This window comes from Schistocerca cancellata, chromosome 1 (assembly GCF_023864275.1).
Source record: "Schistocerca cancellata isolate TAMUIC-IGC-003103 chromosome 1, iqSchCanc2.1, whole genome shotgun sequence".
In the NCBI taxonomy this organism is placed as follows: domain Eukaryota; kingdom Metazoa; phylum Arthropoda; class Insecta; order Orthoptera; family Acrididae; genus Schistocerca; species Schistocerca cancellata.
Window position 1 is genome coordinate 820,001,873 of NC_064626.1, and position 26,922 is coordinate 820,028,794.

The following is a 26,922-nucleotide window of genomic DNA, read 5'->3' on the forward strand; positions in this document are numbered from 1 at the left end:
ACAAGCAGACCTCACCAACCAGCTGTCCACCAGAATGATTGTCCACCATCAAACTGTGTCCAAGAACGAAGTTAACCACTCAGTGGCCCTCACTGGGCACAACATGCTAGAATTCAACACGTGATCTTGATCCTTTCCTCCAGCACCAGCTTTCTTATTCGTAAAACACGTCTCTTGCTCTTGGAACCCTCTTGGCCTCAATCTCTGCTAACCTACTGTCCTCGTACCTTCTACCCAGCAGTTTCCCTTTCCTCTGTCCTGTCATCCCTTCTCATTCTTTGCCTCCACATCATCTCCATTTTTTGCCGCACCTCGCGTGCTCCGGTACACCTGTGTCAAATGCCTAGCCCATGCATGTGCCACAATTTCCTTCCGCATTCCTAGCTTACCCACCTACTGCCTACCTCTGAGCCACTGACAACCCATTCCCAGCCACTCATCCTGCTCACACCTCTCTCTTGCTCTACCCACTCCACCTGGCACAAACCCTCAGTCCGATCCACCTGCCAAACTGCAATCCCGGCATTGTGAGCCAACCAGCACACTGTGTGTGTGTGTGTGTGTGTGTGTGTGTGTGTGTGTGTGTGTGTGTGTACGCGCACGTGCACGTGCTTGTTTCGACTCTAGCTCTTCAAATGATTTTTTCCAACACCAAACAAAGTTTTATTTTGTGTGTGCCTTTCGGCAGCCCACTGCTTCTGCTATTTGGTGATTGGTCTCCTTTACTCCTAAATTAATAGTTGAAATTCTAGGAAATGGGAAGGTTTATGTGGCCGGTAGTTGAAGTTTTAGTTGTTTGCTCTGCCCACTTCTATACCTTCTGGGGACACAAATTTTTGTTCATTTTATGCCATTGGTCAGAAGGCATATGTTGTTTTGCCTTGAAGGAAGCTCGTACTCACTTTTTAAGCTTCTTACTTCCTTCCAGTTTATCAGCCTTTCTCCTCCACCTTCACAATTTATTAGATTTAACCTTGAATTTAAAAATAGAAGATTCCATAGGCAGCTTCCATTGGTTCACCGACACTGTAATAATTCTTGAATGGGAGACATACCTTGTGTCCAGTATTGTTCCAGTTACGCAACACCACTGAGAGATTATAGCAGGTGGAATAGTGGGGCTGGCTGGGCTTGAGTGGCAGCCAACAGTGTCTGGTATCCTGATGTCTGCTCGTACTAAACACAGTTGTAAGCGGACTGGAAATGCAGCAGACCGTGGGATGAGACCGTATCGAGAGGAGCGATGTTGATCCTACTAATAAACAACAATTTTAGAGGCTACCTTCTCAAATTGTTTATTAGAAAGAATTTGTGGCTGACTTGCTGACAGCAGGCATCCCTCAGAGTTCAGATATTACAGGAGAAAGGTAAAAGTTTGAATGATGAGAGCATCTTGTGAAAGTAAAGCGATTGCTATACTCATAGCTACTCCACTTGTATGAAACTCTTATTAGGAAGCCATCACATGTTGCTTTCCCCATACTAATGGAGGCATTTAAGTTTTTTCCATGTATTTTTTTATTTTTATTTCTAGTTTCTTCTTGAAGCTGGTATAATTTTTATATTGTTTTTACCATCAGTTAGCTTGATAATACTGAAGGGGATGAAATTAGCTAATTACTAATTATGAAATAAAGTGTTTTTTTAAAAACAAAACTAGAGCCTACACAGGAAAACAATATCCTCTGAGTCTTTATAGATATTAAGAGCAACATCAGTGAATGGCCTGTGTGGTGTTGGCACCTCTGTGAATAGAATACACTGAGGTGACAAAAGTCATGGGATACCTCCTAATATCATGTCGGACCTCCTTTTGCCTGGTGCAGTGCAGCAACTCAATGTGCATGGAAGTCTCCTGCAGAAATATTGAGCTATGCTGCCTCTATAGCCATCTGTAATTGCGAAAGTGTTATCGATGCAGCGTTTTGTGTGTAAATTGACCTCACAATTATTTCATAAATGTTCAATGGGATCCATGTCGTATGATCTGGGAGGCCAAACCATTCGCTTGAACTGTCCAGGATGTTCTTCAATTCTTCAAACCTGCAGTGAACAATTGTGGCTCATCTTTAAAAATTTGATTGTTGTTTGGGAACATGACGTCTGTGAATGGCTTCAGGTAGGCTCCAACTAGCCAAACATAACCATTTACAATCTATGATTGGTTCAGTTGGACCAGAGGACCCAGTCCATTCCATGTAAACACAGCCCAAACCATTATGGAGCCACCACCAGCCTGCACAGTGACTTGTTGACAACTGAGTCCATGGCTTCCTGGGGCCTGCAGCACACCCAAACCCTAGTGTTAGCCCTTACTAACTGAAATCAGTTCTCATCTGACCAGATCATGGTTTTCCAGTCATCCAGAGTCCAGCCAATAAGGTCATGAGCCCAGGGGAGGCACTGCAGGCATTGTTGTGCTGTTAGTGAAGGCACGTCAGTCATCTGCTGCCATAGTCTATTAACACCAAATTTCACCACACCATCCTAATGGATATGTTCATTATATATTCCACATTGATTTCTGCAATTATTTGATGCAGTGTTGCTTGTCTCTTAACACTGACAATTCTATATAAACACCGCTTCTCTTGGTCGTTACGTGAAGGCCATCGACCACTGTCCTGTTTGTGGTGAGAAGTAATGCCTGAATTTTGCAATTCTCGGCATGCACTTGACACTGTGGATCTCAGAATATTGAATTTCCTAATGAATTCTGAAATGGAATGTCCCATGCATCAAGCTCCAACTGCCATTCCACATTCAAAGTTTGTTAATTCCCATCTTGGGGCCATAAGCATGTTGGAAACCTTTTAACATGAATCACTTGAGAAAAAATGGCAGCACTTCCAATGTACTGCCTTTTTATAACTAGAGTGTGTGATACTACTGCCATCTGCATACATGCATATTGCTATCACATGACTTTTGTCACTTCATTGTATGTTTAACATAATGAGTTACTATAAGTAATACTCTGAGTTAGTCTTTCTAAGACTGAAATGAAGCCAATACCAATTACCAACTGCCAGAAGGGAGAAAGGCTGGTCAGTACAGTGCAGGTGATGCAACTTCCAATATACTGGCAGCCACAATAGGAAACAATAGTTCTAGCTTTCAGTAAAACATGTTCCTTCTTCATATAAGAAAGAGAATTAGTGGGGAAGCTTTAAATTTGGTGAGAAGGGGTAATTTATTCATACTGTAGGTTGAGACTGAGCCACCTGTTGCAAGAAGAAATGGAAGATAACATTTGAAGCTTAATCTTTGCATCCATTCATTCCCATAAACATAGGGTCCCTACTCCCTCCTCCCCGTCTTTTCTAACCTCCAAAATAAACCATTCACACTCTCCCTACAATTCCTCCCTGAACAATACACAATATGATGACCAGTACTAACCTTTAGGTGATGCAGCTTCTGGTACTAGCAATAGCAACACTTACAGTAGGAAATAAAACTTGCAGCTTTCAGTGTAATATGTTCCTTCTTCAGAGGAAGTAAAAGGGGATTGGTAGAAGTTGGAAAATGGTGATGGTGATGGTGATGGGGTGGAGCAGGGGCAGAGGGGGGGGGGAGGAGGGGGGCAGGTCATTAGGTCTCTACAATGAAAGGGCCCACCACTTTTGGGGTGATATAGCCCCAAAAATTACAACATCTTGAAACCATATAAAGTAAGACTTGTTTTCAACTGAAGGGTAGAATTGTATTACAGATTTTGACACAAAGAAATAAAGGCAATTTCTCAGAATCCTGCGTATGTGAAATTACATTCAGTGACTGTCCCGGTCACTACCAGCCATAACTTCTACACTAGATACAAAGAACTTAAGAGTGTTTTCTAATATGAGGAGGAGGCAAGCCCACAGTTCCTTGAGGTACGTCTTATCTAACTGAAGTCATTCATTCATGAATACTGTGTAACACTAACTTCAGACTTGATAATAGCCTCAGTTAGGTGAAGTTTGTTCAGATATGCTATATCCAACTGAGACCACTCCTCCACTCATTCATGATTAGATCCCATAGATCTATAAAATTGTGGGGCTGTCTGCTGCGTTTCACTCACTGTTCCGACTCGCATTCGGGAGGACGACGGTTCAATCCCGCGTCCGGCCATCCTGATTTAGGTTTTCCGTGATTTCTCTAAATCACTTCAGGCAAATGCCGGGATGGTTCCTCTGAAAGGGCACGGCCGACTTCCTTCCCAGTCCTTCCCTAATCCGATGAGACCGATGACCACACTGTCTGGTCTCCTTCCCCAAACCAACCAACCAACTCACTGTTCCGAACAGTCACAGAAATTTTCTGTTAGATTAAGATTAGGCAGTTTGCAGTTTGGCAGACCACACTATTTTCATACTGTTAGCCACTTACCAATTGCCTTGTTGGTTGATACCTTGAACACATGCAACTTTGTGTGCTGCTGTGAAGAATGGTTATTTTTGAGATACTCGCTCTCCATGTCCATTGCATACAGTCCCTTCACAATGTTCACTTGGAAACCGACTGAACTCTATCTACATTCACAGACAGTAGCACTCCATGTTTGGTTTTGACTTCATTTGTCACTGACAATGTGGTCAACTTCATTCACAGTGTAGTCATAGGCACATCTGCCCATGACAGCTCCTTCTTGACACACTCTGATCCTTCCTTCCTGCCCAGTGTCCTGTACCCGCCCAATATCAAGTCAGCACTGGGATGGTGCTTCTCTTGTGGTATCGAGAAACAACCATACCGAGAGATAGGCTAATGTTATGATCAGGTCACCACTCCCAAAGGCATTTAAAAGCTACCGGCAGCTCCTCTCTCCCACTGCCCCCCTCCATAAGGAGGAACCCATGCACACATTCAATCTGCATCTAGTATACTTTCTCGGTCAAATGTGACGTCATTTTACAAAGTTGTGTGCATCATGTATCTTATACAAGACACAGCAACCAGCATGATATTTACGTGGGTGGACATGGAAAACCACCTAAAAACCACATCCAGGCTGGCCAGTACACCAAATCCTGTCATTAATTCAAGTGGCAGAGGGCCGATGTGATTCCCCATGTTGTTTGGGTGATTTAATGCATTTTGCTAATTCAGGTGGTCTGACATTGTCATGTCTCCACTTTAAGGCATCTTACTACACTGATTCTATACAACTGACGAATATACTAAACATTTCACTGCCGTGACATACATCATACATCATGGCCAACAGTTACCAGTTCCAAAACAACCAGTGTGCACTTTTAAATGGGTGACTAATATTTTGTGCAGTGAGCTTGTTAAATGTATTGTATTTCAGAAAATTTGAATACCTTTCTAGGCATCTGCTTTTTATGGTTGTTCAGTTATTAAATTTTTCTTTTCTAATCAAGTGCTAATTTGTGTATTAAACAATGATACAATTTGTCTAGTAGCTTTAAAAGTAATTACCAACAGTGAACTAATGTTTTCCAGTGTCATGAGCATCAGCTTTCATTAAGTCAGTTTTACTCTTAAATAATTTTATTGCACATATTTTCAGATATGTCATGGGTATCAGCTTATGACCATGGGAACACCATGTTAGCTGCTCTTCATCCCCCTTATTCTCTTATTATATGGGACATAAGAAACAAGACAAAGCTGTGGAAGAAGACATATACAGAAAATCTCGTGAGCTTCTCATTTGATCCATTTAATGCAATGAAGGTGGCATGTGAGTTTGCTGTTAAAAACTAAACATCTGCTTTTGCTTAAAGTGTTGCATTTTAAATTACAATTTATTTCTACAAATATTCAGTTATGTAATATGTGGATGAAATACAGAATTTGAAGTGTATTGAGAGCATGAAATACTAGACTATACTAACCAAGTATGAAATTGTCCTTCCTTAATTTGTGTTATGCTGTTATATGAATGTTGTGTTGTCTTATTCATAGTTGACAGTGTACAGGCACATGAAGGTTAGATAGGCATAAATTAGAAATAACCTTTTCAAAATACTTTGTACATTTCTACCTATACTATGTACATTATACAAGAACCAAGAGGGAATAAGAGGAAGATAAAAGAGCAAGATAAAAGGCTTTCAGTTCGAAAGGGCGCAAGACAGGGATGAAGTTTCTCTCTTCCTCTGTTCCATCTGTATGTTGAAGCAATGAAAGAAATAAAAGAAAGCTTTAGAAGAAAGTTTAAAATTTAGGAGGAAATGATATCAGTGATGAGATTTGCTAAATACATTGCAGTACTTGATGAATGGGATGAACAGTGTACCATCCACAGAATGTGTATGGAGAATAAATCAAAGAAAAATGAAAGTATTGAGGAGCAGCAGATATGAGATTAGCAACAAGTAAATGAAGTGATGGAATTATGTCAGCTGGGAAGTAAAACAAGGAGAACACAAGAGATAGACTAACATGGACAAAGTGATCATTCCTTGTAAAAAGAAGTCTAATGGTACTATACACAATCATTAGTAGGGGAAAGAAATTGTGAGTATGAATTGGAGCCTAAATTGTATGAAAGTGAATAATCAACTGCTGCAAAAGTGGAAAAGAACAAAATATTTGAAATGTGATATTACAGAAGAATGCTGGAAATTTAGTGAACTTGATAGGAGGTCCTTCTAGAACTGGTGAGGAAAGGAATGTATATAAAACTATAAAGAAAGAGGAGGAGTGGGAGGAAGAGGAGGAGGACAGTGTAATGGGATACGTATTAATGCACCAGGAAATAACTTGAATACTACTAGAGGAAGCAGCAAAGGGCAGATTTGATGTGGAACTAACTGCCAGTTGATGTATATATGCAGGCTTTCATCTTGGTATCTTCAGCTGACGTTTCCATATGAATATCCTGATATTTCACCTGCATGAGTAGCTTTCATTGTCAAAGATTCTGAATTATTATAACTTTCAGATAGCATTTTTGGACAATACTCTCAGAAAATATGTTATTTTTATGTAACTGAAGCTTAAAAATCCTTAAATTTCATGATTTGGTTACGTGATGGAACATGATCTGTTATTGGCTGAAGCTATAGTGACGTCACAGGCTAGGAGTAAGATTAAGCTATATATCTCTCACAGGAGTGTTAGCCAAAGTTACTAGTGTTTTCCACACTTTTTATGCAAACAGTTTAGTTATTTAGGATAGAAAATGCATTTACTGCTTTTATGTAACAACTGAAAGGAATTTTGTGAATACTTTTAGTGGTAAACTTCCTGAAGTTGATTCATTTATGGTCTCTTTGTTCTTCAAAAACAACCCATATTTTTACATTCCAGAAATAGGAAACGTGAAAACTGCATTGCATGGTGACTGGGCAGAAATAGTGTGACACAGCAGTAAGTTGCAGAATTGTCTTATAACTGAGGGAATCTGCAATTTGATTATTTGCTTGGACTATGCTGCAGAAATTTTTGAGGACATCTTGTGAAAGCATGCGCAATAAAACACAGTGGAAACTTTTTCATTCAGAAGATAATTATGACTGTTAATTGCTATTGTTATTGCCAAAACTACTCATGTTTTCAAATTTTCATCCCACGTAATGGCACTCATAGGAAGTTGCAGAGTATCATTGTTTTCCCTCAACAGCTTTACACATTATAGTTTTTCTGTTCCTCCAGGTCATTAATTTAAACCACCTGAAAATTATGTATGAATGCATGGGTTTGCGGTGATAGGAATTAATAAAATTTTCTTGGGCTTCCAGCCACGTCAGGTGGTTAAAATCCCATGAGCTTTCGACCGAGCTCTCCTCAGTCATTGTCAAGCGGTAAGAATGACTGCTGTGTTGCTGTGGCTGCGTTGTTATATAGCCGCATTACTGGCTGTGACGTCACTGGTGCTCTCTTCCTCACCATATATGGTGATGTTTTCATCCCGCATCCGTCGCGCCTGTTTTAAACTTGGTATGGCCGGGTCCCAGGCTGTGCTGAGCTGCAAACCGCTGTCCTTGTTGATGGTGTTTTCAGAGGTTTTTATTTCAATAGCTTCTTTTGTGACACTGTCCCAAAATCCCTTCGTCCTCATAATGACAGATGTTTCGTCGAATAGAATTTGGTGTCCATTTTCTAAGTGTGTTCTGCCACAGTTGATTTTTTCTGGACAGCGTAGGTGTAAGCACCTTTCGTGTTCTGTCCGGCATTGCTCCACAGTGCATACTGTTTGGCCGACATAGTAACAACCACACTGGCATGGTATCTTGTACACTCCAGGCATTCTAAGCCCTAGATCGTCCATCATAGGCCTCGTGAACTGTCGAATTTTTGCTGCGGCCTGAACACCGATGAAATGTTATATCTCTTCAGGAGTTAATAACCGGAAAATTATGTCTATAAAATATGCAGTAGAGCTTTAAAACATCTGTTGTTCTAATGAATATTTAACTGCTGCTGGAAAAATAATGCTTTAAGAGTGCTTAAGAAGGATCACCTTTCATTGCATTGTAATGTGCTAATCTTATTACATTTCCTCATAACTTCCATGCAATGCTCAATTTTTCTCTTTGTCAGAATCATATAGTTTTATAACAGGTTCAGTTGAAACAGTTGGAAGGGCCAAATTATTGTATTCAATAGCTTATTTGGGAAGAATAATGTGGTCAGAAATTGTTAAACGATTTCTTCAGAATAAGAGGTATTTTGGGTTTGAAATACAGTTTCTTAACACCATCATTGTCATTCATCTCAAATGTATCAGATGTAAAATGAAGCTAATAAATGGAAATAGATATTAAAAAGTGTAATATGATATAGAATTTAAGGCTCTTACATAACTATATTACTGAAAAAAAATTTGATCCAAATTGCGGATCTATCTTGTAAACATTGCGTTACAAATCCAGCATGTGACAACATGCACATATGGTGTGTTTCCTTACATCAAAATAATACTCACAGAAAAAAAACACAAGTAATGACCACTATCTCATTTGGATCTTTATGAGTGAGTTACAACCACATTTTAATCATCTTCTCATTCTTTGGAACACTCAAAAACGGTTTTTCAGGAGTTTTTATAAATGTATTTGTACAATGTGGTATTACACACCATTTGTAACCTGTTTTCTGAAACATAAATTCCAAAACAAGAAATCATTGTGAATGGACTTTACAACAGTAGGAGTAGCTTGCTAGCTCAGGCATCACATGACTCAAATGGATTGTTTTAATGGGCTTTCAAATTATTTGAATTTCATTTTCAAATTTTTTTTTAAACACTGAAATTCATGAGGAAAAAAGTTGTTATGAGCATAAAATGGCATGATTAACACTTTAAGATGATTCCCAGAAATCACTCAAATATCCTGTTATTGTTAGTCATGAACATACCAACTGCTTTGAAATTAGATTCTGTGATTGCTATACCTAAATACTTATTCCTTTGTACGTGCCAAAATATTAGGATTTCCTCTGTTGTCGTGTTTGTGTTTTTATACATTTTTTTAACAAAAGGTAGGCAAATAAAAACTGACACAGCTGGCAGCAACAATGCATTTCTCATTGGGGGGGGGGGGGGAGTATTCATAACAGGCTGAAGGCCATAAAGTTGTTGTTATGAGTGTAATGTTCCTGATTGAAACTGCCTGTTTAGGTTCGTGTATATAACGTATGTCAATTTTTTTCATGTTACGCAGCTACTTAATTATCATAGTTCAAATTGTTTCATTTATTTCGTATACTCAGAAGTACTGATTAATACAGATGGTTTGAGATATGAAGGCAATATGATTAATCTATTTGTGTCACTTTACAAAAATTTCAGTTGCCTGCTCTGATTGTATATTATTTGTTGATGACTTCACACTTGACAAAATTCCATCGTCAAATGGCCGAAAGTTCTACATTTCAAGTCCTCGATCAGCACAGTCCACAAATACAAGCAAGAGTAGCTCATCAAATGTATCATCATCTGGGGTTGAAGAGAAACAACGTACCCGAGACAGACTGAGGAAACTTATGAAGGAGCTTGTTGTTGGTGAAAACAAGCCACGGTTAGTCAGTATCCATTTTTAAAAATACTTCCTTTGTAACTAATTTTTCCTTTTGTAATTTTTCATCACTGTTGTGTTCCTCTAATAATTTAAATTAGTTATTTTTTCCCTCGTAAGCACCGCGCGGTCTGAGGTGCCTTGTCATGGTCCGCGTGACTACTCCCCCATTGGAAGATCAAGTCCTTAGTGTAAGTTAGTTTAAGTTAGATTAAGTAGTGCATAAGCTTAGGAACCGATGACCTCAGCAGTTTGGTCCCATAAGACCTTACAACTAATTTCCAATTTTTTCCCTCTTAATTTCAGATAAGTAAAAGTTACTTTCCATAAACAAAAAAGGTTGGGTTGGACTGGTAGTGGGAGGAGGCAGTATGTAATATTAAACTAAAAGAGAGACTCAACTTTATATAAGGGAGGCATATGAAGTATCCAGAAATTTCAGCCTATTAGAATCTCATCTTTGGAGAAAATTAAACATAGAATAGTTCCACAATTTTATTTATCGTAGATTGTGCCTCAGTCATGAAATTGGTGTTGTATAAGTTCAATCTCTGCATCTAAATAAAAGGCTAATAGTTAATGATGTGTATGTAACAGATTAGAGTTTAATAATTAAGAATAAAACCAGATAGTAGAAAACAAAGCACACCATGTGGTAGGTATACTACAGTGAAAGTTAATTCTATAATGAACTATAATGTTAAACAGGAAATAAGTAATTTGAAGCAAAATGTGGTTAAACAGTTAGGGGAAAGAACATTTCATTCAGAGAGTGTGAAGAGAATGTATGCAATTTGTGGCAGTGTAGAGTAGTCATAAATTCCAGTGAGTCTTTGTAGAAAATGATCAAAGTAAAGATAGGTGGGAAGGATAGTTGAGGAGGCCACTGAAGAGGCTTACATTTTAGCAAATGTGACATACAAGTTTCCTGTTGGAGAGCTATTTTACATATGTTTATTTCTCAAATGCCGACATGGAGAGATACTGGAAAGTGATGGAATGACCTCCCCATCATTAGTTTAAAGAAAGTTTATGACATTTCAAATTTCTTACTAAGCTGGGACTTTAACTTGGATTTAAGGGAAGTTATCTACCAGTTGGACTGAACTAAGGGAAATTCTTGGATGGCTCGAAGCTTTATCTCATTAAAACGTGTGCTGTGAAAACGAGACAGTGGGAAACATCCACAAGAGGTTGAAAAAGGTGTATGGAGATGCTGCTGTCGATTACAGTACTGTTAGTCGGTGGGCAAGCAGGTTACGTGATGAAAGCGGGCACGGCAATATTGAGGATTGTCCTCACAGCGGCAGACCTCGTACACGCTCCGGACAATGTGCAGAGAGTTCACGAATTGGTGACTGCTGACAGACACATCATAATGAACGAATTTTCACGCTATGTTGGGATAGGGGAAGTGTTTGCAGAATACTGAAAGTGTTGGTGTTAAAGAAGGGTTGTGCCAGGTGGGTTCCCAGGATGTTGACAGTGGCTCACAAAGAAACAAGAAAAACGGTATGCAGCGACCTTTTGGAACCATACGAGAATTGTGGAGATGAATTTCTTGGAAGAATTGTGACAGGTGATGAAACATGGCTCCATCATTTTTCACCAGAGACGAAGAGGCAAACAATGGAGCGGCATCGTGTAAATTCACCCTAGAAAAAAAAATTTAAAACCACACCTTCTCCTGGAAAAGTTATGGCTACAGTGTTTTTCGATTCCAAAGGACACTTGCTTGTGGACATCACGCCAAGTGGAACCACCATAAATTCTGATGCATATGTGATGACACTTGAAGAAACTTCAAGCTCGACTGAGTTGTGTTCGACCACATCGGCAAAAGCATGATGTTTTGCTGTTGCACAAAAAACCATGGAAGCGATCAGAAAACTCGGATGGACAATACTGAAACACCTGCCTTACAGTCCTGACCTGGCTCCATGTGACTATCATCTCTTTGGCAAACTGAAAGACTCTCTTCGTGAAACAAGGTTTGAAGATGATGACTCTCTTGTGCACGCTGCCAAACAGTGGCTCCAACAGGTAGGTCCAGAATTTTACCATGCGGGTATACAGGCGCTGGTTCCAAGTGACGTAAAGCAGTTGAGAGGGATGGAAATTATGTGGAGAAATGAAAATATTGTTCCTAAAGGATGTATCTACACACTGTAAAACTGTAAAATATATAGAATAAAAGATGGATTTAAAAAAAAATAGTGTGCATTTCTTTGGAGTGACCCTCGTAGATAGTCTGTCGCTGACTGTTGAGACTCTTATACTAGTTAAACAAGTGTATAAGACTGGTCATTACTTGTGGAGGCACTTGAATATAAATCACCCAGGCTCATTATCACTGTTTCTGTACTTGTTTTTGCTATGATTTTTTTGAGAGCTGAAATGGATGGTAATACATTTTGTGGGAACAAATTTTGCTATGAGGCTGTGGAGCAGCAGAAATGGTTTAGGTTATTTTAGAGCTGCATGAAAGACTATGATGGTAAGACACTCCAAAATAAATGCACCTGTGAAGTACAAACCATTTAATTTAGGGATGTATATTTTCTGTAAATAGCTGTGGGACACTGTAAGATAATTCCTCTTGCAAAGTGGTATCAGATTTGTTCTAGTGTACCAGCAGTGATAACTTGGATATTCATCACAGAATAAAATAATGGGCTGCTTATTGAGAAAGTGATTGTTATTGTTAGAGAAATTATGTATGTGTAATTTTTTGTGTTTGTTACTGGATCATTTTGCATCATGATATTTGATATGTATCTCCTGTACAATACAGAAATATTTATGTGCAAGAACACTTCAGCATTGATTTTACAAATACATCTAAAATGTGTATAATTTAGGTGTGGAAGTAAGTTGAAACGGAAACTAATTTTAGAGTCCCATTGCATCACTAAGTAGTGTATGTACCTGCAGTAGGCAAGATTTTGTTTCTGTGTAATTTAGTATGGTCACATGATAACCAAAATCAAATCCAAGCAGGCTCATCAGTGAAGTACAACACATAGCACTGAAAGCTCGTTTAGTACAAACACCAATGTACATCCAGAACAGAACAGAACTGAGCTCCTGGGTGTAGAGTGCTGAGAGTTATACAAACATAAGAAATTTTGAGAATTTTTCTGGAAATGATAAATACTAAATTACAAATAATTACTAGTGATCAGGATTGTATTTGCAAGCTGCAGCACGCCTGCCCTCAACACTATACGCTACACAACACTGCATGTTTCACAGCTTGTAGCATTATTGTTACTCTTTGAAAAACAGTGACCTGCTGTTTCAGGAGTTCTCTTTAAGAGCAGACTAGAGCACTCTGGATTTATTTCTTGTCAGTTGTCAATGGTCCTCTGTGTGGCAGCACAGGAAGATTCTTGTGTTCTGGTCATGTTGTCACATCATCTTCATTATGATGAGCATTGACGTGGCCCCTTCCCCACTGGAGGTTCACAATCGTCAAGTGAGACTGCAGTTTCCTTGATTCCTTGAAAGAGAAGCATCCATTGCTTATCTGCACCTCAGGAGTGTAGTTGGGTTTCATACAGAGGACATGGATAATGTCTCTGTGTTTTCGTCTTCTTGATGAAAAGTCCTAATTCTTGACTTTTTAGTTGACATCTGACAAGAGACAAAGGATACAGTGCAGCCCAAAGTAGCACTTTAGTAATTTTTCTTATAGTGTCACTTTCTACACAGACGTAAAAACCCAAACCAAGTCTCCCAAGCTGTATTCTAGTCGCCGGTGCTCGGTTTTAGAGCCCTCTTGGTGAATCTCTTTGGTGTCCAGGGTCTGCATGTGAGCCAGCTGTCTTGCTTCTTTAGTCCTGGTGATGAGGTGTTTCATATAGTCACCCTGAGTATCATCCAGTTGAAATGGGAGCAGTACATTCATTGTTGTTTTGTCCTCATGACTGTGGAGCAGAAAGAATGGGTTTGAAGCCTATAATGTTTTGTTCGCTTTGTTGTATGCTAATGTCATAATAGGCAGTATTGTATCCCAGTACCTGTCTGTTTGACCTCAGCTTTCATTGATACCGTATCTACCAACATTTTATTGAAGTGTTTTGTGAGACCATTCACGTGTGGGTCATAGGTTGTCATGAGATTATCTCTGATACTTGTTTGAGTGGAAAACTTTTGCACGATCAGAGATCATCACTCAGGGTGCTCAGTGCATCAAAATGGTGTCTTCTACAAGGAACCTTGCAATTTCAGGAGCTTCAGCAGTCGGTACAGCTTTGTTGACAGAATAGCGGATCAAGTAGTCAGTGCAGATTGTTATACATTGCATTGTCATTGTGAGCAGTGGAGCACAATTCTTCATCAGTGACACTAAGTTACCTGTAGTGGACTGGTTCTGCTGTCCTAAGCACACATCTTTACATGTGAGTTGTGGGTGCTCTTGTCAGTTAGTGATCCAAAGTTTTCTTTAACCATCTACATTGCTTATGATCATCGCTGACATGTAAATTTCTTTTGTGAGCATGAGTAGCTTTTTGCAGTCACAGTTCAACAAAGCACCTTGACTGATGACTGGAATTTGTCTTGTTGATGACAGTGGGATAACAATGTCTTCAATGACAGACAACTGTCCACAGCAATGTTTGTGTTGTGTGCTTGTTGAAATACACTCCTGGAAATTGAAATAAGAACACCGTGAATTCATTGTCCCAGGAAGGGGAAACTTTATTGACACATTCCTGGGGTCAGATACATCACATGATCACACTGACAGAACCACAGGCACATAGACACAGGCAACAGAGCATGCACAATGTCGGCACTAGTACAGTGTATATCCACCTTTCGCAGCAATGCAGGCTGCTATTCTCCCATGGAGACGATCGTAGAGATGCTGGATGTAGTCCTGTGGAACGGCTTGCCATGCCATTTCCACCTGGCGCCTCAGTTGGACCAGCGTTCGTGCTGGACGTGCAGACCGCTTGAGACGACGCTTCATCCAGTCCCAAACATGCTCAATAGGGGACAGATCCGGAGATCTTGCTGGCCAGGGTAGTTGACTTACACCTTCTGGAGCACGTTGGGTGGCACGGGATACATGCGGACGTGCATTGTCCTGTTGGAACAGCAAGTTCCCTTGCCGGTCTAGGAATGGTAGAACGATGGGTTCGATGACGGTTTGGATGTACCATGCACTATTCAGTGTCCCCTCGACGATCACCAGTGGTGTACGGCCAGTGTAGGAGATCGCTCCCCACACCATGATGCCGGGTGTTGGCCCTGTGTGCCTCGGTCGTATGCAGTCCTGATTGTGGCGCTCACCTGCACGGCGCCAAACACGCATACGACCATCATTGGCACCAAGGCAGAAGTGACTCTCATCGCTGAAGACGACACGTCTCCATTCGTCCCTCCATTCACGCCTGTCGCGACACCACTGGAGGCGGGCTGCACGATGTTGGGGCGTGAGCGGAAGACGGCCTAACGGTGTGCGGGACCGTAGCCCAGCTTCATGGAGACGGTTGCGAATGGTCCTCGCCGATACCCCAGGAGCAACAGTGTCCCTAATTTGCTGGGAAGTGGCGGTGTGGTCCCCTACGGCACTGCGTAGGATCCTACGGTCTTGGCGTGCATCCGTGCGTCGCTGCGGTCCGGTCCGAGGTCGACGGGCACGTGCACGTTCCGCTGACCACTGGCGACAACATCGATGTACTGTGGAGACCTCACGCCTCACGTGTTGAGCAATTCGGCGGTACGTCCACCTGGCCTCCCGCATGCCCACTATACGCCCTCGCTCAAAGTCCGTCAACTGCACATACGGTTCACGTCCACACTGTCGCGGCATGCTACCAGTGTTAAAGACTGCGATGGAGCTCCGTATGCCACGGCAAACTGGCTGACACTGACGGCGGCGGTGCACAAATGCTGCGCAGCTAGCGCCATTCGACGGCCAACACTGCGGTTCCTGGTTTGTCCGCTGTGCCGTGCGTGTGATCATTGCTTGTACAGCCCTCTCGCAGTGTCTGGAGCAAGTATGGTGGGTCTGACACACCGGTGTCAATGTGTTCTATTTTCCATTTCCAGGAGTGTAGCTTCATTGATCTGGAGCACTGATCTTCTGCAGTATCTTCTGCAGTCTATGACTGTTTGGATGTCCCATCTGAGAATAACATAATGACTATATTCTGAAAAAAAAAAAGACAAATCTGAAGGGCTGTGAAACTTCCTGGCAGATTAAAACTGTGTGCCGGACCGAGACTCGAACTTGGGATCTTTGCCTTTCGCGGGCAAGTGCTCTACCAACTGAGCTACCCAAGCATGACTCACACCCCTGTAAAGTTTGGAAGGCAGGAGACGAGGTACTGGCAGAAGTAAAGCTGTGAGGACGGGACGTGAGTTGTGCTTGGGTAGCTCAGCTGGTAGAGCACTTGCCTGCGAAAGGCAAAGGTCCCGAGTTCGAGTCTTGGTCCGGCACACATTTTTAATCTGCCAGGAAGTTTCATATCAGCGCACACTCCGTTGCAGAGTGAAAATCTCGTTCTGAAGGGCTGTGTTTTGTAATTGATATCATTCTCATTGGCTGGACATATTTCCCATCTGCAACTTTCAGCACATTCGCTTTCATTTATGGAACAGTGTCTTCTTTAGCTGCTTTTACTGCTTTAGCAGTAAATTATTCTTACTCTTTGTCCAGTAATGAATTATTTCGTGAATTTTCTTTTGAGAGACAAAAAACTTCAAATTCAAAGGGATATAATAAAATTATTTCTAATTCAGTGACAGCCAAGTTTTGCAGTATGGTATTATGATACCTGTAAATTTCTCTCGCGAATGAAAGAAGTGAATCTGCAACAATTGTTAAAAGTTGTACAAGAGCCTAAAGTCACTTTTATTGTTTTGAGTGAATATCATTCAGTGTAAAAGTAATATAAGTGCAACGATGATTGTTACAACAAGAAATATTACTTGACAAGGTCAGAAAAATTTGAGTTTCCAGACTACCACATTTCATAAGTCACCTGTTAATAAACTACTTTAGTATGAATTTATTGTAGTAAGCATAACTCAGTCTTGTTCATGGTCCAATATGTCATGAGTGCCCCTTAAACACTCTTCATACTCTTCAACTGCTGCTTCAGCATTCTTCTCAGTAAGCTTTTTCACCAAAGATGATATGCTGTTCAACAGTTTGCAGTTTGCTTTATGGTAATTTGTATGGTGGTATGTCTCTCACACTGGTATATAGATGATATACATTTTTCTCTTCTGCCTTGTTTTTATGCTCTGTAAAATCCTGATACCCTTCTTGCTGGTACACCCTGCATGCTTCTGGTCTTAAAAGAATGACTGGTGTATGGGTAGCTTAAGGGTAAAATGAAATTTTCACTCTACAGCGGAGTGTGCACTGATATGAAACTTCCTGGCAGATTAAAACTGTGTGCCGGACCAAGACTCGAACTCGGGACCTTTGCCTTTTGCAGGCAAGTGCTCTACTGACTGAGCTACCCAAGCATGACTCACGCCCCATCCTCACAGCTTTACTTCTGCCAGTACCTCGTCTCCTGCCTTCCCGAGTTCGAGTCTCGGTCCGGCACACAGTTTTAATCTGCCAGGAAGTTTCAGCTTAAGGGTAGCTTAAATAATTTCAAATCGTATAACTCCCTTTAACATATGTGATCGGCATGTAACTGAAGCACTGCACAAACTGCTGAAGAGTGAAAAATTCATTCTGGGAGCACTGCAACTGATAATTATACTTGTCACATTAGTCACAAGTGTCAGAACTAGGATGGTGAAAACTCAGATTAAATCATGTGTTGAAGGTTTATCAGTATGGTAATCCTTTCACAGATTCTTCATTTCTTTTTTCAGACAATTCTCTGTAAAGTTTGTAGATGATGGCAATGCTGAAGCTGCCTGGAGGTAGTTTCTGTTTGAATTTTGAAGCTTGCTGTAATGTGAAAATATGTGTGGAACATAACCAGATATGATATGCTGTTCAACAGTTTGCAGTTTGCTTTATGGTAATTTGTATGGTTGCATGTGTCTCACACTGGTCTATAGATGATATCCCACTGCAGGATTTATGGTTAATGCTTGACTGAAATGGGCATCAAAGATCTCTAGTGTCTTTCACAAGAACTCTTCTCAGGTTCTAATGCCATTAAGTTTTATTGTTGTGCTGTTTTTCCTTACTATGCATATTGTATTCCCTCCTCTGTTTTATCACTTCTTGAGTTCAAAAAGCCTGCCAGAAAAATTATCTGAAATATCTAAGGACTAAGTGTCCAAAAATCTGCAAATATTTCCTGCTCTTGTTTTTCAGAATCTTTGTCATTACACTTATATCTACATTTTTGGTTGAAGGCTTCATTTGCCTTGCAGATTATTCTTTTTGGTCATATCCATGCAGGATTTTCTAGCATTTCACATTCAGCTTTGCTACTTCATATTTATGTCTCCTGGAGTCCTACATACATGTTCTTCCTCGGCTTCTTTTGTTTCTGTAAAGAACTGAAACATCGGTGGTTGAAATATCAACATCATCAGGTGCAGTACATTATGAATTCCGTCAACAGGAGGGACAGGTTTTAAACAGGCAGTTTACTATTACTGGGGTGAGTGTTAATATGTGTTTAGCTGTAGTTGAAGCACACATAAGGGAATGGTAGTAAATGTTTGTATATTTCCTTCTCATCTGTTATGTCTGTATTTTCCTAACAAAAAAGTCCTTGAAATATGTGACTGAGTGCATGTGAATTAGATGTTGCATGCCTGATGTAAGTTTATGCAGTTGCTGCATAATAAGTTGTATCAATAGCGTTATTAAGAAAAGTTAAATGTTGTGACAGTAACTACCTCTTTGGCTAACTGACCTGAGGTTGTGGTTGTAACTTCTTGTAGCAGTTCAAATGTACCTATACCTAGTACCACTAGCAGTCTGCAGATACTGCTGGTGTCTGAAAAGTTAGGTGTTAAAAGCATTTCACTTAATATTTTACAACTAACCTTTATCCATACTGACAATAAAATGAAAATTTGTTAAGAATACTTCTACACAAAGTTAGCAGTGTGCTTAGTTACTTTGCATTTCAGTACAAACTACAGATGCCAAATAGAACATGTGTAGTGCGAACGGAGAGCAACAGAGAACAGAGTTGCAACTGTAGTACTTTCATATGTACAGAGGTAACACATACAACGCATCTGTGAACTTCTTACTTGTGCTGCTTGTATCACTTCGGTATCAGGCCCTTCAATTTTTAAATAATGTGTCTCCATTTCCATCTTACTCATTTTTCAGTTAAGTGTTGTCTTAATGGTTTTCCCATGTCACATATCTGACGACAGCCATCTGAGAGGTGGGAGTTGTCATCAAGGAAGGTGGATTGTTAAGCTAAGAGGAACCAGGTGAAGTGAATGGGAGACAAGATGTGTAGAGGTTCTGGAGGAATGCAGATAGTGTCTCCTCGCCTGTGGTCCAGATCATAAAGTTCCACTTGTAGATGATGCCATTAAAGAAGAAGTGGTTATGGGTGAGGATGTAGTTGGTCATAGTGAGTAGAAAGTAGCCACCTTCCTCAATATCAACCTCCACCTCACTGATGGCTTCATCAGTATCTCCATGCACACCAGACCTACCAACTGCTAACAATACCTCCATTACAACAGCTGCCACTCATTCCACACCAAAAACTCCCTTCTAAACAGTCCATTCACCTGCAGTTGTTGCATCTGCAGTGATAAGCATTCATTCTCTAAATATGCTGCGAATCTTGCTGAAGCCTTCACAGACCAAAGTTACCCACCCCATTTTCTTCAAAAACAGATCTTTTGCACCTTGTCTTCCCTGTCACCACTGTCCTCCACACACCCACTGATTGCCTGCTTCCATCCCTTTGTTACTCAGTATCACCCTGGACTGGAGCAGTTGAACAAAGTTCTCTGCCAAGGTTTCGACTACCTTTTGTTGTGTCTGGAAATGAGAAATATCCTTCCCATTATGCTCCCTACCCCTCCCACAGATGTATGCCACCACCTACCCAAAGAAGCAACATTATTTTCCATCCTTGTTCCACTATTGCTCCCACCCCTTTGCCCCAAGGCTCATATCCCTGTAGTAGATCTAGATGCAAGTCATGTTCCCTTCACCCTCCTTTTACCATCTACTCCAATCCTGCCACAGACATTTCCTACCTCGGCAAAGGCAGGATGACATTTTAAAGCAACTGTATGGTTTGCAACTTAGTGGCAACTATTGTGTGGCTTTGTACATATGTGTGACCACTAACAGGCTGTGTCTTCATGAATGGCAACCTCCAAAATGTGGCCAAGAGACAGCTGGACCTCCCAGTTGATGAGCATCCCTTGAAACATGGTATGCCTGATTTCAATGACATATTCACAGCACATGCCATTTGCCTTCTTTCCAACAACACCAGCTTTCCTCAGTTACTATGTTGGGATTTCTCATTGTGACATACCCTTCATTTCCATAACACTCCTAGCTGAGCCTTCACTATTCTCTGTCCTCCACTTGCCTCCATCCTTTTCCGTGCTCGCTCTCCAATCTCACACATGCCTCTATCCCCCCACCAACACACCCATGCAATCCTTTCCTCTTCTCTACTTCTCTCCTTCCCCCTCTGCCACCACCAGTACAAGCTCCCAGTACTAGCAGGCCAACAGCCTCTTCACAGCATGACATTGCACACTCCCATGAGCAGCACTACACCACCTCCCCGACACCTGCCCTGGTATTCCTTTTCCTTTCCCTCCCTGCCCCATGCCTCTAGTTTTGGACTGCAGTTCCCAGAGAAGGCAGTGACCATGTTTATGTATGGTCTGTTCTGCTAGCTTGTACTGGGACCATATTTTTCGCATTTCATCTCTCATTTTTGTTTTTGCCTCTCCCCCACCTTTTACAAACACACACACACACACACACACACACACACACACACACACACACACTCTTTTTTCACACCTTCATCTAGACCTACATCTGCCTAGCCAATGAACAATGGTCACGATAACCAAAACCATATAACAGTTAAGAGCAGGAAGCTGTTTGTGGGTTTTTGTCATCTGTTTTGCATGTGACTTACACAACTGAATGCCACACATTTTCAAGGTGGGACAGCAAACACAGTATTGCCGCAAGACGTGGTACCTGTGGTTGTCTAACCTCTGTGAATTGGTGTGCTGGTTTGGAGTAATGTGGTGTGCCACTGAGTAAGGAGCATGCTGTGATAATGCAGTATGACATTATGATGGGATAGAAGAAGACTGTGTTCAGGAGACGTGTGCTTAACCTGTATGGTGAGGCTGGGAGCATTTGTAACTATCAAACTCTGCACCCTGTCTGGACATGGTGTCTATTTAGTCTGGAAGTGCTCACAAAAAGTTTACAGCATTGTACATGCTTTTGCACATGCAGCACAAGCCATACAGTTTATAGTGATCAATATGTGTAGATTAAGCTAGATACATGTTTGATTGCATGCGTAACTAACCAGTGAGAGGCAGTTTAATTGGATCCTTAATTTAAGTTAGATTAATTGATAAACCAAGGCATTTAAATGATGAACATGGTAGCATGTGTTGGCAAAAGTTCACACACAACAATAATTGGATTATAAGAACTAGAAATTTGTCAATTGTAGTTCATTATCCAGTATTTTGCTTTGTTTTGCCCTTAATTTAAATATTGTTAGAGATACTTGACTTCTGGTTGCAGTAGTGAAAATTCTGATTGCAGCAGAAGACAATTTCCTGCAAGAAATTATTATTCAAGGTACAGAGAGCAAATACTGAAACTGGCACTGCAGTTAAAATATTTATTTATTCAAATTTAATTTGGGGGCAAACTACTTAATGTAGAGTCAATGTAATATGCTGTTTTATGCAGATTTTTTGTGTGCTTCTGATGATGCATTTAGTTTTAAGAATGTAAGTGAGGCTGGTGATCTCTTGTTAAGTGGCATTATTTCTTGGGATTAGCATGACATGTGGACCAAACTTGTAAAAAGGAGGCAGCCCTCTTCCTCATTTTCACTTGTTTGGATGGGATTGGAGTGGCAGGATCAGTTATGATCTGGGCAGTGATGGTGCCATATGCTTTCAGGAATAGTAGTAGTAGTAACTTTATTCATCCGTAGATCTCATTTTACAAGGATACAGGACATGTCAAAATATTTACAAGTTTAGACCAATTTAAAATAAACTAATTTGTATACAATGTTTGATGTAATTTGTATACACATATATTTACAGACTTCTAGTTAGAGACAATAATTAGATTTACTCATGGTATACAATACTTTTTTTACAAATAACTTATTAAATAATGTAATGTCACATTGTTCACTCATATCTCACTATCAGTCACTGCACACTCTATAAACACATTGTTTCATAAAACTTCACTCACTACACACACACACACACACACACACACACACTGGTGATCTCTGGGCCATTTTGTGTATCGCAACTTCCCATTTGCTATCCTGAAAAACTGAGTTAGCATCCCTCCATGATGAGTGAGATGTTGGGAGCTCAGAAAGAGGAAGAGGTGTTAGTATTCTGAAATGCCTAGCTTGGGGGTAAGTATTTCTAGAAAGGAAAAAAGAAGGAAAAAAAACTTAAAGTGAAGGTGTTATGTGGAATGTTGGATGGTTTATTATTATTATTATTATTATTATTATTATTATTATTTATTTGTATAACATTTTTTATCAAACCCCTACTCTGTTTTATCTGAGTAATCCTTCAATGTATAAAATGTATTGCATAACAGGTACTTTTTAGCTGCTTTTTTAAATAAGTGTATTTTTGCAATTTCTTTAATCTGTTTTGGTAATTTATTGTACAATTTTTTTCCTTGGTAGAAAATGCTGTTTTGAGTTTTATGTTTTATTTTTTCTTGGTAAATATGAGTTGAGTCTCTCTCTTGTTGCTTGGTCATGGACAGAGCTGTTTGTGCAGTAATTACCAATGTTATTTTTGATGTGTACAACTGACTGGTAAATGTATTCACATGAAGCAGTTAAAATCACCAGTGTTTTGAACAGATCTTTACAATGAGCTCCACTAGTATTTTTGGCTATTATTCTTATGGCTCTTTTCAGGAGTTTGAAAATTGTGTTCATATTTTGTGCATTTGTTCCCAAAAAAAGAATGCCATAGCTAAGAACTGAGTGTACACATGAATAATATATAGCTAAAAGACACTGCATGTTACACACTGATCATAGGATTCTAAGGGCATAACATTCTGTTTGCAAGTATCTATGTGTCTTCACACCACTTCAACTGAGAATCAATATTCATTCCTAGAAATTTTGCATTTGTTACACAGTCTATAGAGGTGCCATCTACATTTAATTTAACATTGTCATTTTTCCATCTGTTTTTGTGAGATGTTGATACAGACATGCATACTTTTTGAAATGCCTTTTCAAAGTCAATTTAAACAATGTGGAGAATTCAGAGAATTTCATATTCACATTGGTTTCCTTATACACTTCATCTCAGCTCTGTTTTTTTAGTTCTTTTGAAAAGTCTTTTATTTTGATTGCTGATTGAGGTTGTTTGTAGGTTTGTAGTTTAAGGAATGGTTCGATGCTCTGACTTTACTGTTGTTATTTGACAGAGATGGTCTGATAGTCAGAGATCTTTTACAGCAACATCACATTTTTCCCTGTCCATATTTGTGGCCACATGGTCAATTAATGATGCAGTCATTGTAGTTACCCTTGTTGCACTATTGACCAATAGGGACATGTCAAAACTTTGAAGGTTGTTTATGAAGGTGCTGCTGGATTCATTTATGATTTTAGTGTTGATGTTAATGTCCCCTCACAGAATTATGTTGACCTTTGTACTTGAGACTTTATCTAGAACTTCTGTTAATGTATTGAAAGAAGTGTCCACGCTACCACTGGGAGATCTATACACACACAAAATGATTAATTTATTGGTGATATCAAGCCCTGTTAATTCAACAGCTGATATTTCAAAGTGCTTGTCTTCACTTACTGTACTGAGGTCATGTCTTGATTTGAACTGTGTTCCTTTTCTGATATAAATGCATGATCCTCCATCCCTTGAAGCAGTTCTGCAGTAATAGTTTGCCCTTTCATACAATGATAATACTACATGTTGGATTTCTGTGTGTCTACACCAGTGCTCAGTAATACAAACTACTGTGCAGTTCAAAGATCAGAGCTCAACTTCTAATAGTTGTATTTTTTTTTCTGCATGTTTTGATAGAGGATTGTTAAGTCTGTGGAATGCCCCATGTTACTCTTTTCAATGGTTTGTTTTTCTTCATGACATCTGGTATGTGTGATATTTGAAGTGTTAAAATCAATCTTGTGAGTAATTGTTTCAGTATTTTTTGAACTGCTGGAGATACTCTTTAGGCAGGGGCACCTGTTGTCTAGATTTATCTTAAAAAAAGACCTACTTTTCCAACCTATGACAACAGATATTTGAGTGTGTGGCCCGAGATCCACCTCCTGTAATTTCATGAATCAGCTGTACTAATCTTCCCTTCCCAGTCCTGTTTAGGTGTAGGCCATGCCTAGTGAAATCCCATCTGATGATAGTCCCAACGGGCACCAGAGAAACATGAGAAAATTTGGCTATCCTCAGAGCCATCCCTAACCCCACATTGATTTGCCTCACAGTTCCATCAAGGTGTGCTCGATCATGACGCTGGAACAGCTCAACAAAGCGTACGTTGGTGCCATGAGTGAGGGAAGCTATCTTGTCCAGGTCACAACCTATGTCCAAACTGTATCCCGCCCCACCCACTATCACTACGTGGTCCTCTTTTGTAAAGTCCTTACATAAAGATCTTAGGTCCTCTATCACATGACTTAGCCCTGCATTTGGCTTGAAGATACTGGTGGCCTGGTACGCTACCCCTAAACTTTCCTGTAACTGAGGACCTACACCTCGTCCATTGCTACTACCTAGCAGCAGCACTTTCTTCTTCCTAAGACTTTGTACATTCCCAGGCTTCTTGGCCTCAGTTGAAGTGTGCTGCACATTTTCTGCTCCTCATTCTACCTGAGGCTCTTCTCCACTTGATTTTCCTTTCATGTTCCCCAATCAAAATGTTCCTATTGCAGACTTTGCAGTTACAGGAGAGAACCTGTTCTGTTATTTCTGCCCACTGCATCCCCCCCCCCCCCCCCCCCCCCACCCAGTGAAAATATTTCCTACAAGATTGGCAACAAATCCCTCTACTCACTACCCTATACAGTTACCACATTTTTGACTCGTGGTCAGTTTCGAAAGAATAACTAAGTTTAAAGAATGTTTTAAATTTGTCAAGGACACGAGATTGGCTGTGTGGAAACCAAAAACGACACAAAGGTCTTATGTGTGGTGGTTGTTGTTTTTTGTACTGATTTAGAGGTACAATGACACAAGAATGAATTTGTAATTACTTTGCTTATAGAGAAGTTACGTTATCTAGCGTGTTTGGTCAGGTTTTTAAATGTTATTAATTTGAAAAATTTAGGCCGAGATTGCGTCTATCTAACTAGTAAACAATACAAAACGTGTTAGTAAAATACAATTTGGAAATGTTTAATTACACTTTTATTATGGCAATAGACACTGATGAAACTAGTAGCTGTCTTTTTTAAATGAATTTTGCACTATCAAGAAAACTTAAAGAGAATGTTTTGTGTTTATGTCACTCAAAATTTCAGGTTATGTTGTGATTATCGGGACTTCAGATAAAGAACAAGTTTTTTCAAGAACAAGCTCTGCTGGGATGCTAATAATTAGTTGTGTGACAAGAACGGACACTACAGCAAGTACACAAAACAAAGGAAATTTAAATTTGACATTATTTCCTCTTAAATAAGTTCTTTTAGCGGCCGAAGAAAATACCTGTGATCTCACTTGGTGGCTATCTTTTTTCATAAAAGTTTTTTCATGATGACAGGCACAACACTTAGAAATATTTCACATTGTAGCTCAGGGAGACTTAGGAAAATGCGCAGTGGTCTGCTCTGATGTATTTTACCAGTCGTTCGATGGAATTTGCATGGACACCCTTGCATGGACTTGTTGAGCACCACCCCAGATAAATTTAGCATCAGCTTTTAACAACCCTTGGAGTGGCCTGGCTTTCATAAAAAAGTTTTTGATAAAAAGACGGTAATAAGAACATAATCCGAGGAAGCTTCTCACATCTCTAATACTTTTAGGAATAGGAAATTCTGTTATAGATCTCACCATTTCTGGGTCTGGCCGCACACCTTCGTTTGACACAAGGTGTCCAAGTATTTTGATTTATTTTGCTCCAAAGAGACACTTTCTTGGATTAAGTTTCATCCGCCTTGTTGGAGACACTTAAGAACTGCCATCAGTCTTTTTATATGTTCATCAATGTCTCTTAGAACACTATAAAGTCATCTAAATAACAAAGACACATTGTCCACTTCAGGTACCTTAGAAGATTATCCATCATCTGTTCAAAAGTTGCTGGTGCATTTCATAAACCAAACAGCATTACCTGAAACTCATACAGGCCCTCAAGGGTAATGAATGCAGTTTTCTCACGATCAGCCTCATCTACTTCGATTTGCCAGTATCCCAAGTACATGTCCATGGTTGAGAAAAACTTAACCCCCTCCAGATAATCTAGTATATCGTCATTTCGTGGAAGAGGGTAAACGTCCTTTTTAGTTATCTTATTAAGCCTCCTGTAATCAACACCAAGGCTGCATGATGTCATTCTTCATCATTTTCTCTACCTCATTGCAAATTATTTGACGTTACATTGCTGACACACAGTATGCTCTCTGGCTTATTGGTTGATGGTCTCCAGTGCTAATCTGGTGCTTCACCATCGATTTGTCTAATTTGCTCTTCACCTGTGGATTGTAGCATTCAGAGAACTCTTGAAGTATGGCAAGTAGCTTCTTCTGTT

The 26,922-nt window shown here is 40.0% G+C and overlaps 1 protein-coding gene across 1 annotated transcript in view; it reads left to right on the forward strand.

Moving 5' to 3' along the window:
- The window catches only part of LOC126188321 (WD repeat-containing protein 11-like), a 209,064-nt gene that overhangs the window by 36,636 nt on the left and 145,506 nt on the right, over positions 1-26,922 (forward strand). Inside the window, exons 5-6 of the mRNA XM_049929917.1 lie at positions 5,525-5,698; positions 9,758-9,986. Coding sequence (XP_049785874.1) covers positions 5,525-5,698; positions 9,758-9,986 — 403 coding nt within the window. The remainder of the gene's footprint in view (positions 1-5,524; positions 5,699-9,757; positions 9,987-26,922) is intronic.